The sequence below is a fragment of the Ascochyta rabiei genome, chromosome 5 (genome assembly GCF_004011695.2).
Source record: "Ascochyta rabiei chromosome 5, complete sequence".
Classification (NCBI taxonomy): domain Eukaryota; kingdom Fungi; phylum Ascomycota; class Dothideomycetes; order Pleosporales; family Didymellaceae; genus Ascochyta; species Ascochyta rabiei.
In genome coordinates, this window is record NC_082409.1 from 1,440,121 (window position 1) to 1,456,760 (window position 16,640).

Genomic DNA, 16,640 nt, shown 5'->3' on the forward strand with positions numbered 1-16,640 from the left:
TCACCACACCCATCTGCGCGAGGGCGCTCACGCAACCTCAACCACCCGCAGGAGAGAGTGATCCGCACGCTGCCGCCATCATGTCCAAGATCGACCGTATGATGATCCAGGGCATTCGCTCCTTTGGACCCGAGAAGGGCGAGACCATTGTCTTTACCACTCCGCTTACGCTCATTGTCGGCTGGAACGGTTCTGGCAAGACTGTGTGTAGACTCCGTCGTGTCGCACGTCTTGACTGACGGACAGATGGTCTGACTGACTTGAGCACAGACCATTATTGAGTCGCTGAGATATGCAACTACAGGTGACCTGCCCCCAAACAGCAAGAAAGGCGGTGCTTTCATCCACGATCCCAAGCTGCGAAATGAGAAGGAACTCTTGGCGCAGGTCAAGCTGTCGTTTCGTTCAAGCTCGGGAGTGCGCATGGTTGCCACCCGCAATCTGCAGGTCACCGTGACGAAGAATGGGCGCAGCCAGAAGACGCTCGAGGGCTCGTTGCTCATGCTGAAAGACGGCGAGAAGCACTCCATCTCCACCCGTGTTGCCGAGCTCGACCAGATCATCCCTCAGTATCTTGGTGTATCGAAAGCAATTCTAGATAATGTCATCTTTTGCCACCAGGAAGAAAGCCTGTGGCCGCTCAGCGATGCCTCTACGTTGAAGAAAAAGTTTGACGAGATCTTCGAAGCAATGAAGTACACCAAAGCGATTGAAAACATCAAAATGATCCGCAAAGACCGCAACGTCGAGCTCGGTCAGCTGAAGATTATCGAAGCAAACGCGAAGGAAGACAAGGACCGCGCCGGCAAGAGTGAGAAGCGACAAGCTGCGCTCTTTGACGAAATTGAACAACTCCGCGGAGAATACGAAAAGATAGATGGAGAGTGCACGCAAGCACAGCTCAAAGCCAACGAAGCTTACAACCACGCTGCAAGATACGAACAGATTCTAGCACAGCTGAATGGAAAGCGCATCACTTTCAGCGCCAACAAAGACAGCGTGGATGAATTGCAAGACAACCTCAAGCAGATGGCGGAGTCAGACGATGAGCTTCAGGAGATGTTGGATCAGTACGAGGAACGCATTGCGACATACGCTACTCAGCAAGACGACTCGCGACAACAGTACGGCGACCTCAAGGAAGAGCTGCAGCAAAGCAGGAACTCACTTGGTGCGAAGCAGGGCGAGATCGGCAAGTACGAGGCGCAGAAAGAGCAGCACGATCGTCAGATCCAACTGCGCGAAAACATCATCAAAGAGACAGCTAAGCGTCATAGCATCCGCGGCTACGATTACGACATCACAGAGAAGCACATCTCCGACTTTCAACAGGTCCTGAGCAGAATGTCTCGCGACCAAAACAAATCACTCGATCGTGCACGAGAGGATGCGCAGCGCGAGCTCCGCGAGGCGCAGAATGATCTCAACGAACTCAACACCCGCAAATCAAACTTGAACCAGGGTAAAGAATCTGCGCGGACGACTATCACAAGCAACGATAAGCGCATCTCAGACCTGCAGAGGTCGATGAACCATATCAAGGCCGATGAAGGCAGCGAAGCTATTTTGCAGGACAAGAAGCGCGAGACCGAGGAGCAGCTGAACAACGCAAACTCTGAAGCAGCTTCAGGTCGATTCAACGAGCGGATACAGGAAGTCTCAGAGACTGTACGAATACTCGAGGATAAGAAGGAGCGGTTGACCGCCGAGCTCGGCGACGCGACGAAGCAGGCTCGTGAATCGGCGTCCATTGACTACACGCGAAACGAGCTGCAAAGCCAGCAGCACAGTCTCGAGAAGATGAAGAAAGTTCACAACAAACGCATCTCTCAGCTCGTTGACCCCGACTGGGACCCATCGACTCTGGAGACCACCTTCCAGAGCGTGTTCTCAGAGAAGTCTGCCAAAGTCAAGGAAGCAACATCGCGTCGCGACATTACCCAGACAAAGCTTGACAATGTCCATTTCCAAATGTCGAGCCTGGAATCACAGCTCAAGAAGAAACGAGCAGAGTTGCAGCAGTATGAGAGGACCGTAAAGGAGGCCATTCAGAAGGACGATATATCCGACTTTGACGAGACATTGCAGCAACTCGAGGACGACTACGATGCTACCTCGACAGACAAAGCAAAGTTTGAAGCCCAAATCGAATACATGCGGCAGTGTCTGATGACCGCTGAGCGAGACAACACTTGCCGACTATGTGCCAGGGCTCTGCACGACGACAGGTCGCAGCACTTCACCGCCGCCGGCTTCATCGAAAAACTAAACCGGATCATCGAGAAAGCTGAGATTAACATGCAAGGAGACAATGCGGAGGAACTGCTGACGGAACTTGAAGCCGCGCGCAATGCTAAGCCAAGCTACGAACTGGCAACTCGTCTGCGCGACTCCGATCTTCCTGCTCTCCAGAAAGATCTCGCAAAACTGTCAACGGAGCGCGACAACGCCAACAAGCAACTAGAAGACCAGGATGCTGCCATTCACGACTTAGAGACTGAGAAGCAAGATGTAGAGTCTCTTTCGAGAGATGTCCAGACGATTGTCCACAACTACAACGAGATCATCAAGCTCGAGGCGCAGGTCAAAGACTTGAGCCAGAAGCAGACGACTGCAGGTCTGTCAAGAGGCATCGACGCTGTTCAGGCAGATATGAAGAAAATAACTGATGAGAGTCGAAACGCAAGAAATGCGCTGGACCAGCTTACATCCGAGCGAGACAAGTCCCGGAACCTCATCACGACTCTCGAGCTCAGAATCCGCGATATCAACGCTGATCTTAACAACGCACAGTCGAAACTGAAGGAGAAGCGAGCTCTATCTGAGCGGATCGAGGAGCTGAGGACAGAAAGCAGCAACCAGCGCGAAACCATGCGCGGGTTTGACAGAGATGTTGAAATCGTTGTTCCTGAGATTGAGCAGGCTCAATACAAGTACGACGATATCAACCGCCGAGGCAACGAGAAGGTCCAACGCGCGCACGATGAAGCCTCCAAGCTTTCTGACAGCGTTCGCCAGCTTACCCAAGCCGACGGGGAGATCAACGCCTACATCGACCGCGGCGGTCCGCAACAACTCGCACGCACACACCGGGACATTGAAAACCTGCAAGGCGAAATCGCCCGCATCGAATCCGAGATGATGGAAGTTACACGCAAGGTCAAGAAAATCGAAGACACCATGCGCGACACAGAAATGACCAAGCGCTCAATCTCCGACAACCTGCGGTACCGCAAGGCGAAACGTGCCCTGGAGACTCTTCAAATAGAGATTGAGAAACTCGAAGAGCATGGCGCTGAGCGCGACAAGGACCACTATGAGCGCGAAGCGCAACACTGGGACACACGCTATCACCAACTCAACACGTCCAAGACATCAGTAGAACGCGATATGAAGAACAAGGACGACCAGCTTACCGAGCTCATGGAAGAGTACAAGTCGCTGTACGAGAAGGCCGCAAACGGTTACCGAGAGGCCCACATCAAAGTCGAAACCACAAAGGCCGCAATCGAAGACCTCGGACGCTACGCGGGCGCCCTAGACAAAGCAATCATCCAATACCACGCGCTGAAGATGGAGGAAATTAACCGCATCATCGCCGAGCTCTGGCGCAACGCGTACCAAGGCACCGACGTAGACACGATCCGCATTGCCGGCGACTCAGACGCCAAAGGCAACAGCTTGTACAACTACCGCGTCGTAATGGTAAAGCAGGACACGGAGATGGACATGCGCGGGAGGTGTTCGTCAGGGCAAAAAGTGCTCGCCAGCATCGTAATCCGGCTCGCGCTCGCAGAGTGCTTCGGCACAAACTGTGGCCTTATTGCCCTCGACGAACCCACCACCAACCTCGACCAGCAGAACATCCAGGGCCTCGCCCAGAGCTTGTCCCACATCATCCAGATGCGCCGCAAGCAGGCCAACTTTCAGCTCCTCGTCATCACCCACGACGAGCAGTTTTTGCGTGAAATGAACTGCGCTGATTACACCGATGTCTACTGGCGAGTCGGCCGCGATGCGAGCCAGGAGAGCTTCATTGAGAGGCAGAACATTGCTGAGGTGAGTTGAGCAAGACTCGACATAGACTGCAGGGAGGACCTGATGGCTGCAAAGCTGGGTGGGACGGGGTGGAGTGTGTCGTAGGTTTCTGCTTGGCGATTGCATGGTGTTTTCTGCGTTTTTGCGGCATACAGTAGGCGTTGGAGCGGGCGTCGACTCGAGGGAGTGAGACTCCCGTCCAGTCTTGGTTGATATGTAAATGGATGAATGAAACGTTCCTCGCACTGCGTTTGAGTTTAGTTCGAGAGTACACATGGCGAATCTGAGTCAACATGGCAACGAGAGTGGAAATTGGGAAGGCTTTCATTCCTATCTATCCCAAGCTTATGGTATCGCAACAGGTATGCACAATCGTTACAAAGTGAGCTGTGCTAAGTATTACGTCGCTCTGAAAGTCCATCATGCCATCTTGGGGTGTGCGTAATACACACCTTCGAGCATGTACCCCTTGTCGTCGACATAGTCAAACAAGTCATCCTCTTCGTCATCGTCGTCGTCGTGAGAATCCGCGATACTGTCAAGGTCGTTCCCGTAATCCTCCTATGAATATCGTGTCTGCTCACTCTCAACACCCAGTCGCCGCGCCAGGTCGATTATCTCCATCTGTCTGTGGAAAGGTTCTGCCTCAACGTGTACGCCTTGTGGTTGCACTTCAGTCTCAGGCCTCGGTCCCGGTAGCGATTGCGGCTGGGATTGCGACTGCTGTTGCTCCAGGCGCAATCGGTCTAGCACGGGGCCAATCTATGATCCGCCGTTGAGCAGGTACTCAATCGCACCTTGAACGTTACCTCCACTCCTACGCAGCGCAGAAACGTTGCGTTCGAATTCGTAAAAGCCCATTTCGTTCAGTTGCCTAAGCTGCGATTCGTAAACCTCCTCCGGCGGTCGGTTGTCTACAGGTGCGGGTGGTCCACCGAAACCGCCACCGAAGCCACCGCCGGGACCGAACAGAGCGGCGAAGGGATTTGCCTGCTGCGAACCGGTGTCGCCAGCTCCAGCGCCAGTAGATGGTGAGTTCTGACCGAAAGCACCGAAAGGGTTGGCACCGGCACCAGCACCAGCACCACCAGCGCCGCCGCCCATCATCTGCATCATTTGCTGCATCGCCTGCGGGTTCTGCATGATGTTGCGCGCCGCATCTGCGATTGGGTTCGGCTGACCCCCTTCTGCTCCGCCGAACAGGTTTCCAAAGGGGTTGGGGGGTGTTGATGAGGTATTTTGTGTGTTTTGCGTGGAATCTGTGCCAGATGTGTTGGTGTTACCCTGACCCTGTTGTGTCTGTGGAGCGAATGGGTTTGCGCCGCCTGCGAAGAGGTTCGCGAAGGGATTGGCGTTGGCACCACCGCCGGCACCACCGAATGCGGCAAAGGGGTTTGCTGCGCCGGTAGCGTTCGAAGGGTTGGGAGCCACGCTCGCGCCGTTGCCGGTTGCTGTCGACGCTGGCTGTGAGGTGTTGTCTGTGGCGCCGGGCGCCGCCATGGAGCCGCCACTACCACCATTCCCGTCCATGTTGCGCTGCATCTGAAGCTGCATACGCATCATCTCGGGGCTGAACATCATGCGGCGCATCTCGGGGTTCTGCAGCATCTGCTGGAGCATGGGGTTGTTGCGGATCTATCACATGTCAGCAGCGAGTACCGAGCAAGGCGCGTCGACACGTACCATGGGGCTCTGCAACATCATGTCGACTACAGCCGGGTTGTTCATGGCTTCGTTCATCTGCGACAGGAACATGGGGTTGTCCATCATCTCGAGCATGGCGTCTGGGTTCGGTGGTGGGCCCATCTGCAGGCTGTTAGCAAGCCCCACTCATGCCATCACCGTGCAAACATACCCCTCCGTCAGCGCCGAACATGTCCATCGACGGCAGACCGTGGAAGCCGGCATAGCGGGCGCCCGTCAGGCCGGCAAGCGGGTTGTTCCCTGTGCCGGCGGCGATGTTGGTCGGTACCTGCGGCGTCGGTGTGCCGGTGCCGGTGCCGCTGGCTGTGCTCGCGGTGCCCTGGCTGGCTGGGTTCTGTCGTGCGTTGCTGGCGGCGCCCTTGACGAGGTGAATTGTGTGGCCGTCCTTGACCTTGACGCCACCAAGTGTGTCTGGGTCCTTCAGCACACGGCCGGAGTATATCAGGCGTTGGCGCTCGGCGGGGATGTCTGCGTATTCCGATGACGACAGCTTGGCCTTGAGATCGGCGACCGTGGTGGTAGCGGGCAGGGTCAGGACGTGCTTCTGGTCGTTGGCGGCCTTGACGTTGAAGGTGACCTGTCCCTCCTCATTCGAGGTGGCGGCGGCGTCGTCGGCCATGTTTGCGTGTGGAGCGATGGTGTTGCTCGCAGCGAGGGGGGCAGCGCGTGGGGTGAGTCTGTGGCGAGTCTGTGGCGAGTGTAGGTGGTGTTGGGAGAGCGAATGGCGAGGCCGTGTAGCAATAGACGTGTTTTGGGGGTGTGGAGGGTGGGAGAAGGGTGTTTGTAGTCGGCCGTGAGCTTGATTGCCTGGATTGCCTTGATTGCCGTGATTGCAGCTATGGAAGGCCGCAGAAGCGGAAAGACGGGCAACGGACCAAAGTCGTCACGGCTGCATCAGCCACCGCTAGTGCGTCCTGGCGTCTGGTGGGGAAGGCGCGGCGTTGCGGCGTGGAGGTCGGGGTAGGGCAGACGAGACAAGCTGAGCCGAGGCAGCTTGCGGAGGACGACATTGTCTCCGCCGCGCTGCTGTGCAATGAACAGCTCCCCCAATTCCAGTCTGTCCTCGATTCTGCACCCTTTGCAACCAGCTTGACTTGACCAGATCCGTCGCGCGCCCCAGCCCCTATCCTCACATCGTTCTATAGACCAGCATGAAAGGCATTCAGATCAAGGAATACGTCAAGGTATGACTTCTGCAACTGTCCGTCCACTGCCAACTCCTCACACTGCCAGGGACCGGACGACCTCAAGGTCCAGTCGTTTCCAGATCCCGCGCCAAAAGACAACGAGTACCTCATTGCCATCCACGCCTCGGCTACCAATTTCTTCGACCTGCTGCAGATTCGCGGCAAGTACCAGCACCAGCCGCCATTCCCATGGATCGCCGGCTCCGAGTTCTCTGGTGTAGTCACGAAAGCTCCCTCGTCGCTTCCAGGCGGCCGAACGCCACTGTACAAGGTCGGCGACAAGGTCTTTGGTGCCAGCCAAGGTGGCTATGCTACACACGTCGCATGCACAGAGGAGCGACTGAAGGGGGTGCCTGACGGCTGGAGCTTCGCAGAAGCAGCCGGCATGTTCGTCACAGCGCCAACCAGCTACGCAGGACTGGTCACCAGGGCAAACATCAAAAAGGGTACGCAGTTCTGCTTGTTACAACGCACATTGCTAACGGGACAGGTGACTGGGTACTCGTGCACGCAGCGGCCGGCGGTGTCGGCCTTGCCGCTGTCCAGATCGCCAAAGCCTTCGGTGCAACTGTCATCGCCACTGCTGGTACCCAGCACAAGCAGGACATCGCCAGAAAATTTGGCGCAGACTATGCCATCGATTACCGCAAGTCAGACTGGCCTGAGCAGGTCAAGAAGCTGACGCCCAAGGGGCGCGGTGTCGACATCGTGTACGACCCTGTTGGGCTCATTGCACAGTCCATGAAGTGCACCGCGTGGAATGGAAGGCTGTTGGTCGTTGGTTTCGCTGCTGGCGACATCGAAAAGATGGCGACGAACCGCATCTTGCTGAAGAACGTCAGCGTCGTCGGCTTACACTGGGGCATGTACGCGGTCAACGAGCCGGAGATGGTCGACAAGGTGTGGGACGGTATCTTTGAGCTAGTGCGAGAAGGCAAGTACAGAGGCACCTGCTACACAGACACCGAGTATGTAGGGCTCGAGAGTGTGCCAGCCGCACTGAAGGCCCTGGGCGGGCGAGACAGCTGGGGTAAGGTTGTTATCAAGGTCCCACAGGAAGGTCAAAGCAAGATCTAGACAGTGAGTACTGAAGTAGTTTCGAGTGTGGAAAAAGACATGATCGAAGCTGTTTGCAGGGAGCACCGTCTGATCAGCCATGTCAGGGGTAAACACTCAGTACTGTGCCGTGGATTGGCAAACACGGATGTTCGTCTTGATTTATCATGTTGAGTGGAAGGTCAAGATGTGGTCGAGGACTGCTTATGTGAAGGGCGGCCGCAGCGCCAAGAGAATAAGTCGCGCTAGAGCCGTGGTTCTTTGAGAGGCAGTCGCCGCCCGTCGCGAACGAGACAAGGAGGACGACACTCCCCGACCTCACCTCCCCCACCCCACTCACTCTCTCAACATCGCTGTCGGCCCGCGCGTGTTGCGTTATACCCATCCCTGACGCGAACATGGCTGACCAATACACGGACGACTTCGCGATGGAGGAGTACGAAGACGAAGAGGATGATGGAGCCATCACCTCTGAGGACTGCTGGGCCGTCATCAGCTCGTTCTTCGACACAAAGGGCCTGGTTTCGCAGCAGCTGGACTCGTACGACGAATTTACACGCAACACAATACAAGACATAGTCAAGGAGAACGGCAGCGTCATCCTCGAGCAGAACACGCCCTACAACCCAGACGAGGACGTCGACCCCATCATCAAGCGCCGCTACGAGATCAAGTTCGGCCGCGTGTACCTGGCGCGGCCCACCCACACCGAAGGCGATGGCACAACCGTGCAGCTCTACCCGCACGAGGCACGTCTGCGCAACCTCACCTACTCCGGTGCCATGCTGGCAGACATCGAGAACCGCATCATGGTCGCCCGCGAGACCACGGCACCTGCCGAAGACGACGATGACGAGGTCGAGGGCCAAGGAGGCGGTGTTACACAGATTAGGTGGGACCGCGAAGATATCCCCATGGACAGCGATGAGTCGGCACGCGTCTTCATAGGAAAGCTGCCTGTCATGCTGCGCTCAGAACTCTGCCATCTGCGTGGGCAAAACGATGAGGCGCTCTTTGGCCTCAACGAGTGCCCCTACGACCAGGGTGGCTACTTCGTTATCAACGGCAGTGAAAAGGTCCTGATCGCACAAGAACGCAGTGCTGCGAACATCGTTCAGGTCTTCCGAAAGAAGCAGGGTCCCATTCCTTGGATCGCCGAGATTAGAAGTGCTGTCGAAAAGGGAACGCGCCTTATTTCCTCGTTCAACATCAAGTGGGCTGAGAACTCGCTGGCTAGCGGCAAGCGTATGCCTGGACCTTTTGCATACGCCACACTCCCCTACATCAAGGCCGATGTTCCCATGGCCATTGTCTTCCGTGCGCTTGGTATCGTTTCCGACGAGGAGATCCTCGGACACATTGTATACGACCGCACAGATACCCAGATGCTGGAGCTGCTCAAGCCCAGCATCGAGGAAGGTTCCGTGGTGCAGGACCGCGAGTCCGCGCTCGACTTCATCGCCAAGCGTGGAGCCACACAAGGAACAAAAGACAGGCGTCTCAAGTTCGCCAAGGATATCATGCAGCGCGAGTTCCTGCCTCACATCTCGCAGAGAGAAGGACAGGATACTCGCAAAGCCTACTTCTTTGGTTACATGATCCACCGCATGTTGCAGTGTGTCCTGGGTCGCCGAGATGAGGACGATCGTGACCACTTTGGAAAGAAGCGTCTCGATCTTGCAGGGCCGCTGATTGCGAACTTGTTCCGCATTCTCTTCCTGAAGTTGACCAAGGACGTCTATAAATACCTCCAGAGGTGCGTCGAGAACAACCAAGACTTCAACGTGCAGATGGCTGTCAAGGCCAGCATTATCACCAACGGCCTCAAGTACTCTCTCGCTACGGGAAACTGGGGTGATCAGAAGAAAGCAGCGTCCGCAAAGGCTGGTGTCTCGCAGGTGTTGAACCGATACACCTACGCTTCAACATTGTCCCATTTGCGTCGAACAAACACACCAGTTGGTCGTGACGGCAAGCTTGCAAAGCCCCGTCAATTGCACAACAGTCATTGGGGTCTTGTCTGCCCTGCCGAGACACCTGAAGGACAGGCCTGCGGTCTGGTCAAGAACTTGTCTTTGATGTGCTACGTCAGTGTTGGTAGCGACGCTGGGCCAATCTCCGACTTCATGAGCCAAAGGAACATGCAGCTCCTCGAGGAGTACGACCAGAATCAGAACCCTGATGCTACCAAAGTCTTCGTTAACGGTGTGTGGGTCGGTGTCCACTCCAACGCACAGCAGCTTGTATCAACCGTGCAAGAACTGCGACGAAACGGGACACTGTCTTACGAGATGAGTTTGATTCGTGATATCCGTGACCGAGAGTTCAAGATCTTCACTGATGCTGGACGTGTCATGAGACCCTTGTTCGTCGTTGAGAGCGACGTTCGCAAGCCCAATCGCAATCACCTTGTCTTCAGCCAGAGCCACTACAACAAGCTGGTCGAAGAACAGCAAGCGCAAGCTGCGGCAGGTGTTGGTGAGGAAGAGAAGACCGAGCTCACGTACGGCTGGAAGGGGCTTATCCAGGACGGAGTCATTGAATATCTCGATGCTGAAGAAGAAGAGACTGCCATGATTGTCATGTCGCCCGAGGATCTCGGCGAGTGGCGCGACATGAAGATGGGTATCCCACAAGATGCTCGCAACCCTCAAGGAAAGGACCGTCTTGCACGTATCAAGCCCAAGCCAGATCCTCGCATTCACGCCTACACGCATTGCGAGATTCATCCTGCCATGATTCTTGGTATCTGTGCCAGTATCATCCCCTTCCCGGATCACAACCAGTCGCCCCGTAACACGTACCAATCCGCTATGGGTAAGCAAGCCATGGGTGTCGCTCTGACCAACTACGCTCTCCGTATGGAAACCATGATGAACGTCCTTTATTATCCCCAAAAGCCACTTGCCACAACACGGTCTATGGAGTACCTCAAGTTCCGTGAGCTGCCCGCTGGACAGAATGCTATTGTTGCCATTGCCTGTTACTCCGGTTACAATCAGGAAGATTCCGTCATTATGAACCAGAGCAGTATCGATCGTGGACTCTTCAGGTCTCTGTTTTACCGAGCATATACCGAGCAGGAGAAGAGAATTGGTGTCAACGTTCTGGAACAGTTCGAGAAGCCAACACGTGCAGACACCCTGAGGCTCAAAGGTGGTACTTATGACAAGCTCGACGACGATGGTGTTGTTGCGCCTGGTGTGCGTGTCTCTGGTGACGACATCATCATCGGTAAGACTGCACCCATCGCCGCTGATGCTCAGGAGATGGGACAGAAGACATCGCTGCACACAAAGCGTGATGTGTCTACTCCTCTTCGTAGCACAGAAAACGGTATCGTTGATCAGGTTCTTTTCACCACCAACACTGAAGGTCTGCGATTCGTCAAGGTCCGTACACGAACAACCAAGGTGCCGCAGATTGGTGACAAATTCGCGTCTCGTCACGGACAGAAGGGAACCATCGGTATTACCTACAGGCAAGAGGACATGCCCTTCACAAGAGACGGTCTCACCCCCGACCTTGTTATCAACCCTCACGCCATTCCATCTCGTATGACGATTGCCCATTTGGTCGAGTGTCTGCTGTCCAAAGTCGGTGCCATCACCGGACGCGAAGGTGATGCTACGCCTTTCACTGATGTCACCGTTGATCAGATCTCTGAGTTGCTTGAAGAGGCCGGCTACCAGAAGCGTGGCCTCGAAATCATGTACAACGGACACACTGGCAAGAAGATGCGCACACAGATCTTCTTGGGTCCCACCTACTACCAGCGCCTGAGGCATATGGTCGACGACAAGATCCACGCGCGTGCCCGTGGTCCCCTCCAGATTCTGACTCGCCAGCCTGTCGAAGGTCGTGCTAGGGATGGTGGTCTGCGTTTCGGAGAAATGGAGCGTGATTGTATGATCGCTCATGGTGCTGCTGCTTTTCTCAAGGAGCGTCTATTCACAGTCTCGGATGCGTACACGGTTCACGTCTGCGACATCTGTGGTCTGATGAGCCCTATTGCGTGAGTAGTCTTGTTTTATCGAATCCTTGACGTCTTCCACTAACAGCTACCAGCCAACTCAAGCAAGGCAAATACGAATGCCGTCCCTGCCACAACAAGACGCGCATCTCGCAAATCCACATCCCTTACGCCGCTAAGCTTCTCTTCCAGGAACTCCTCGCTATGAATATCGCCACTCGCATGTTCACCACTCGTTCCGGCCTCAGTGTCCGCGACTAGAAGGCGCATATCGGGCACTCGGTACATGCAGCACAGAGCCGCGACTGTGTCACAGCCGTCCATGGGAATGAAGCATCACATCTTTAGCGATAGCACGCGGGCTCTTCGCGATGTTAGTCGTGGCTTCTTCCGTAGTGGTAGTGCTGATCTTGACCGTAGGGGACGGTGCGAGGCGTGGACGGAATCTATCGTTTATTCTCTTCTTCCAAGAAATCTTCTCCTGAAGAATCACGGTTGCGCAGAAAACACAGCGGCATCTGGGCGAAACTGTTCAGCTGGAGGAGAAGACGTATACCACAAAAGCCGTCGAAAGACACAACAAAACCTGTTTCAGTACGTGGGATGATTTGCATGGCCTGGAGTTTTGGAGTCCCAAGCGAGAAGTTTGACAGACTCGTTGGCTTTCACTGGAAGTCACTGCTTCGATGGGGCAACGCATTGCCAACAACCAGAATGGGCACGTCCTCTTGTATACCTATACCAAAGTATAAAGACTGAAATACACGTCTGCATATTCATATTCTTCCCCTGATCTGTTCACACGTACCATACCCGCGCGATGTGTGTCGGGACGCAATCGATCTCGCGTGTACCTACTCGAAGACAGTCCGCACGTGCTACACCGCGTCTTTCCAACACCTTCCAAACCAAGGCAAGCATAGACACACGACGCGATATATTCGCCCTATTCTACTTCGACTTCCATCTTCCATCTTCCCCATCCCACATCCATACACAGCCACCCAAGGCCCAGAAACCAGCAGAAACCCTCGCATTAGAACGAATACCCACGCAACCCAGCAAAAACCGCACCTTCACACCAAAACATCTCCTCGACTTTGCTACGCACGATCCTCGCCCGACATCCTTGTATGCTCGTTCTCAGCCTCGCATGCGGCTGGAAGACAGATCCATGGCCACGGACCTGCATGCACGACGCATCAAAGGCCCGATTCCACGCGCTGACCGGACCAATTGATCCCCGTCCATGCAACGCAACACGCGCATGAGCCATGAGAGAGGTGTGGAAGTGGCTTATACTACGTGCTCGCGTTTGTATATCCGTGCAGGAGGGCCGATTGCGCCTCCGCGCTAGGAGAGATTTCAGTGGTGAGTGCATAGGGTCTGGTGGTGGCTGCATGGTTGGTCAGGGTGGAATAGTGCTTGTTTCGCCTCTAGCGACGAGTGTGGGACCGTTCTTGCATAAGGAGAGAGTTATAGTACAGGGCTGGTTCAAGAGATATAGCATCCATGCTCTAGACGTCATGTTGTGGAAAAGCTCGTTTAACGTCTTCTCTCCCCATCGTCTCGCTTGGGTCTGTCTCGACTCCGATCCCGTCTGCTTTCGCGACGCCTGTCAGGACTACGGCTTCGCTCTCTCCGGTTGGATTCGTACCGGCCGTCGTCGCGATCCCTGCGGTCGCGTTGTGGACTGCGACTGCGGTTGCGCTTGTATCGATCGTCGTGGTACTCTTCTCTCCGCTCACGTCGCTGTGCGCCATCTCGTCTCCTCTCCTTGTCATCCCGGGCCTTACTCTCCTGCGGTGCGACATCACGATCGACTACAAGGTTGTTGACGACAGAATCCGAGACTATGTCTCGACCTCCTCTGCCACGGTACTGCGTCTTCTTCTCCAGGTTGTCGATACCACCAAACCCACCTGCTGCTCGTCTCCGCTTCTTGTTGGTGATATCCCGCCAGTCATCGGCAATCTTGGACACACTCTGAGAAAAGTCGACGTGGATGCGGTGATCGTCGATCAAGACGCCGTCCATCTTGAAGTAGGCTTGTTCGCACTCCTTTTGGTTTGAGTACTCGATGAAGGCGTACTGCAGACTGTCGCCAGTACGCTTGTCCCTGATAACTTCACATCCCATTATCTTGCCGAATCGTGAGAAGATGAGTTCCAGGTCTTCATCCTGCGTGACGGGATTGAGCTTGCAGACGAACAGCACGTTCTCAGGAGGTGCGACCTCGGCAAATGGCAAATCGCCAACCATCTCAAGAGTGAGGGCTTGTGCGCGGGCCTCGCGTTCCCTTCGAACCTTCTCCAGCGCTTCTGGGTCATTCTCCTCCTCGAGGTTCTCATCGTGAGCAACACGGACTGTTGCAAGTTGCGCCGCAGAGGGGAGAGGGCTCTCTGGTGGCTCTATGAGACCGATAGGATCGTCGTAGGGGTCGTCGAGCACAACAGTGTGCAGAATGCGGATGTCTTTGAGCGGCTGGCCCTTGTCGTCGACGTACGCTGTGTTAATCTTCTCGAGCGCATCGAAACCTTCAACGACTGTACCGAATATGGCAGCCTTACCGTCCAAGAAGTCGATGTTTGGGCCGAGTGTGATGATGAACTGGCTGCCTGCGAATCGTTCGTCAGGGTTCTCTGGATTTGGCGCTGTGGCCATGCTGACGGTGCCCATCTCCGCATGCTTCAGGTGGTGCTTGATTTCTGGTACAAAGTTCTTCTTTGCCGTGTCTGTGGGATCAAGCAAGCCCCAGATTGAGCGACCGCCATCACTGTCCTTGGATCCTGGACCGACGGGATCGCCAGTCTGGAAGGAGAAGTTGGGCTGGACGCTATGCACAGGCGCGAAGTTGTAGTACTTCGATTTGCATAGCTTGAGAAAGCTGAATGTGACAAGCTGTCAGTGGCTGTCGTGTGCTCAGCGTGCGTCTAAAGACAGCGGAATAAGGTGTACAGATACAGCGATAGCGAGAAATCCATCATGAGCGACGGAAACAACATAGGGCGCGTGTAGGGATTGAAGCGACTTACTTCTCACAGCATTTTGGCGCGTCATCTACCAGAAGATCAATGGTAATGTCACCAAGTGACGTCTCAAGCAGCACAGACATGGTTTGGGCGCGGACGTGTTGAGGCAAAAGTGAAGTCGCGACAGCTTCAACAGCTGATGCGCGCTAATATGGCTTAGTCAGCGGTGACCCAATCCAACTCCCCTCCTCTCTTGGCACGTATGAAGTTGCACGACTCTCGACTGACATGTCTCGCAAGTCGCTGTCATTATTTTTGAGCAACGTCTACCAGCATTTGACATCTCACCTAGCACGCTGACTGGAGGCGCGTCGCGCTAGTGAGACAATGCAATCATATCTCAGCGCGCCTCGAGACTGCGATCTTCGACAGGCCTCATCTAAGCTGTTTGCACTGCGTTTGTGCATCGCTGTTACGGGACAGACAATTTGGTATGCCACATGCATGCTGTCTGCCTAGGCGACTGTGGAGAAGAGCCCGGAGACAATGTTGTGCGGCCTGTCGAAAAGGACACTGGTTATCTGATAGGCTTAGGGTCGCTGCTTCTTCCTACAATCGCGATCCGAATCCGCCATGATGAACGGGCAACCGAACCGGTAAAGCGATCTTCATATCCTGGCTCTTACATCACCGATCTTCACCGGTACCTGCAAGCTGCAAGCCGCATCCTGCAACCACTAGCCTACCCGCTTGGCCTAATCCTCGTTTGAGAGGGATGCAAATGTCCGTTGCCTTGTCTATCCCCATGGCTGCGACTTGTCGTCTCTACCATCGAAGCGTTCGACAGGTTTGCTCTAGGTCCTTGACTCCGTGTCTTCACTGGTAGCATCAAAGCACGGGTTGCTGCGACAGGAAGCTGACGTATGGGCACCACATGAGCAGCTACAGCACATGCGTACCACTGCTGCCCAAGATCTGGAAAGATGGACGCCGCTCATCTTGTTTCACATCAGCATTGCGTTGTACACTATGGCAGTAATGGCTTCAAGGGTTGCTTCACAGATCTCCTTTCAACCCTCTCCATGGGGGACGTTGTTCATGCTTCACGTTCGATCGCACTGAACAATGCTGTGGAACTCGACCCGCAGAACCGGGAAGGATCAAGATTGTCACCCAGTCGATAGAGCCCACGACTGCAACCGCGACGATTCGCTTGTGCACATTTTGTTTGCTACGCAGTCTTGGCGCTCGGCCATTACTGGCGAAGTGGTCATGATCCTGGCTGTGCAAAGACGGCTTTGTATCGCCGCGCTCGATCTAAGTACTTGCGTATATTCGATTGCTAAATCGGCGGTTCGAACTGTGCACTAGCTTCTGTTCGACTGCAAGATATGTTGATGTCAGTCGGCAACAAAAGCGGTCTAGGATCGCCGTGAAGCTTTTGAGTGGCGTATTGTCTTGTGCCAGGAATTCACGCATCTGCTGCGCCCTAAGCCGGTACAGTCGTGCATGCCGCCAGCAACCTGTGCTTTCTCTTCCCAAACGTTGTATCACCAGCACTGCAAATCCCCAGATACCAGTCGATTCGTTCACGGCAGCTATACTCGTTCAGGCTAACGCAGGGCTCTGTCAGACAGTCGTGGTTAGAAGTCGCACTGCATTCTTCCCGGGCCTGCTCCGACTGGGACATCCTTACAGTGTTCATGTCCT

At 55.0% G+C, this 16,640-nt stretch overlaps 5 protein-coding genes across 5 annotated transcripts, besides 4 other annotated features; 3 read left to right on the top strand and 2 right to left on the bottom strand.

Annotated features, from left to right (window-relative positions):
- Positions 1–80: 80 nt before the first annotated feature.
- EKO05_0003639 (DNA repair protein rad50) lies at positions 81–4,068 on the top strand (the record flags this gene model as incomplete). Its single annotated transcript, XM_038938405.1, has 2 exons — positions 81–203; positions 271–4,068. The coding sequence occupies 2 exons, from the start codon at positions 81–83 to the stop codon at positions 4,066–4,068; spliced, it is 3,921 nt and encodes a 1,306-aa protein (XP_038800639.1).
- Positions 233–261: a tandem repeat.
- A 441-nt stretch (positions 4,069–4,509) lies between the features above and the next one.
- Positions 4,510–4,559: a tandem repeat.
- A 177-nt stretch (positions 4,560–4,736) lies between these two features.
- Positions 4,737–4,768: a tandem repeat.
- Positions 4,769–4,800: 32 nt separating this feature from the next.
- On the bottom strand, positions 4,801–6,361 carry EKO05_0003640 (uncharacterized protein; the record flags this gene model as incomplete). Its single annotated transcript, XM_038938614.1, has 3 exons — positions 4,801–5,673; positions 5,722–5,844; positions 5,894–6,361. The coding sequence occupies 3 exons, from the start codon at positions 6,359–6,361 to the stop codon at positions 4,801–4,803; spliced, it is 1,464 nt and encodes a 487-aa protein (XP_038800638.1).
- Positions 5,982–6,051: a tandem repeat.
- Positions 6,362–6,893: 532 nt separating the features above from the next.
- EKO05_0003641 (NADPH:quinone reductase) lies at positions 6,894–8,006 on the top strand (the record flags this gene model as incomplete). Its single annotated transcript, XM_038938649.1, has 3 exons — positions 6,894–6,926; positions 6,976–7,375; positions 7,420–8,006. 3 exons carry the CDS (start codon positions 6,894–6,896, stop codon positions 8,004–8,006), a joined length of 1,020 nt encoding a protein of 339 aa, XP_038800637.1.
- A 377-nt stretch (positions 8,007–8,383) lies between these two features.
- EKO05_0003642 (DNA-directed RNA polymerase II subunit RPB2) lies at positions 8,384–12,219 on the top strand (the record flags this gene model as incomplete). The annotated part of the gene is made up of 2 exons (XM_038938590.1): positions 8,384–12,000; positions 12,054–12,219. The coding sequence occupies 2 exons, from the start codon at positions 8,384–8,386 to the stop codon at positions 12,217–12,219; spliced, it is 3,783 nt and encodes a 1,260-aa protein (XP_038800636.1).
- A 1,284-nt stretch (positions 12,220–13,503) lies between these two features.
- Positions 13,504–15,073, bottom strand: EKO05_0003643 (Peptidylprolyl isomerase; the record flags this gene model as incomplete). Its single annotated transcript, XM_038938531.1, has 2 exons — positions 13,504–14,845; positions 14,994–15,073. 2 exons carry the CDS (start codon positions 15,071–15,073, stop codon positions 13,504–13,506), a joined length of 1,422 nt encoding a protein of 473 aa, XP_038800635.1.
- Between the last annotated feature and the right edge of the window lie 1,567 nt (positions 15,074–16,640).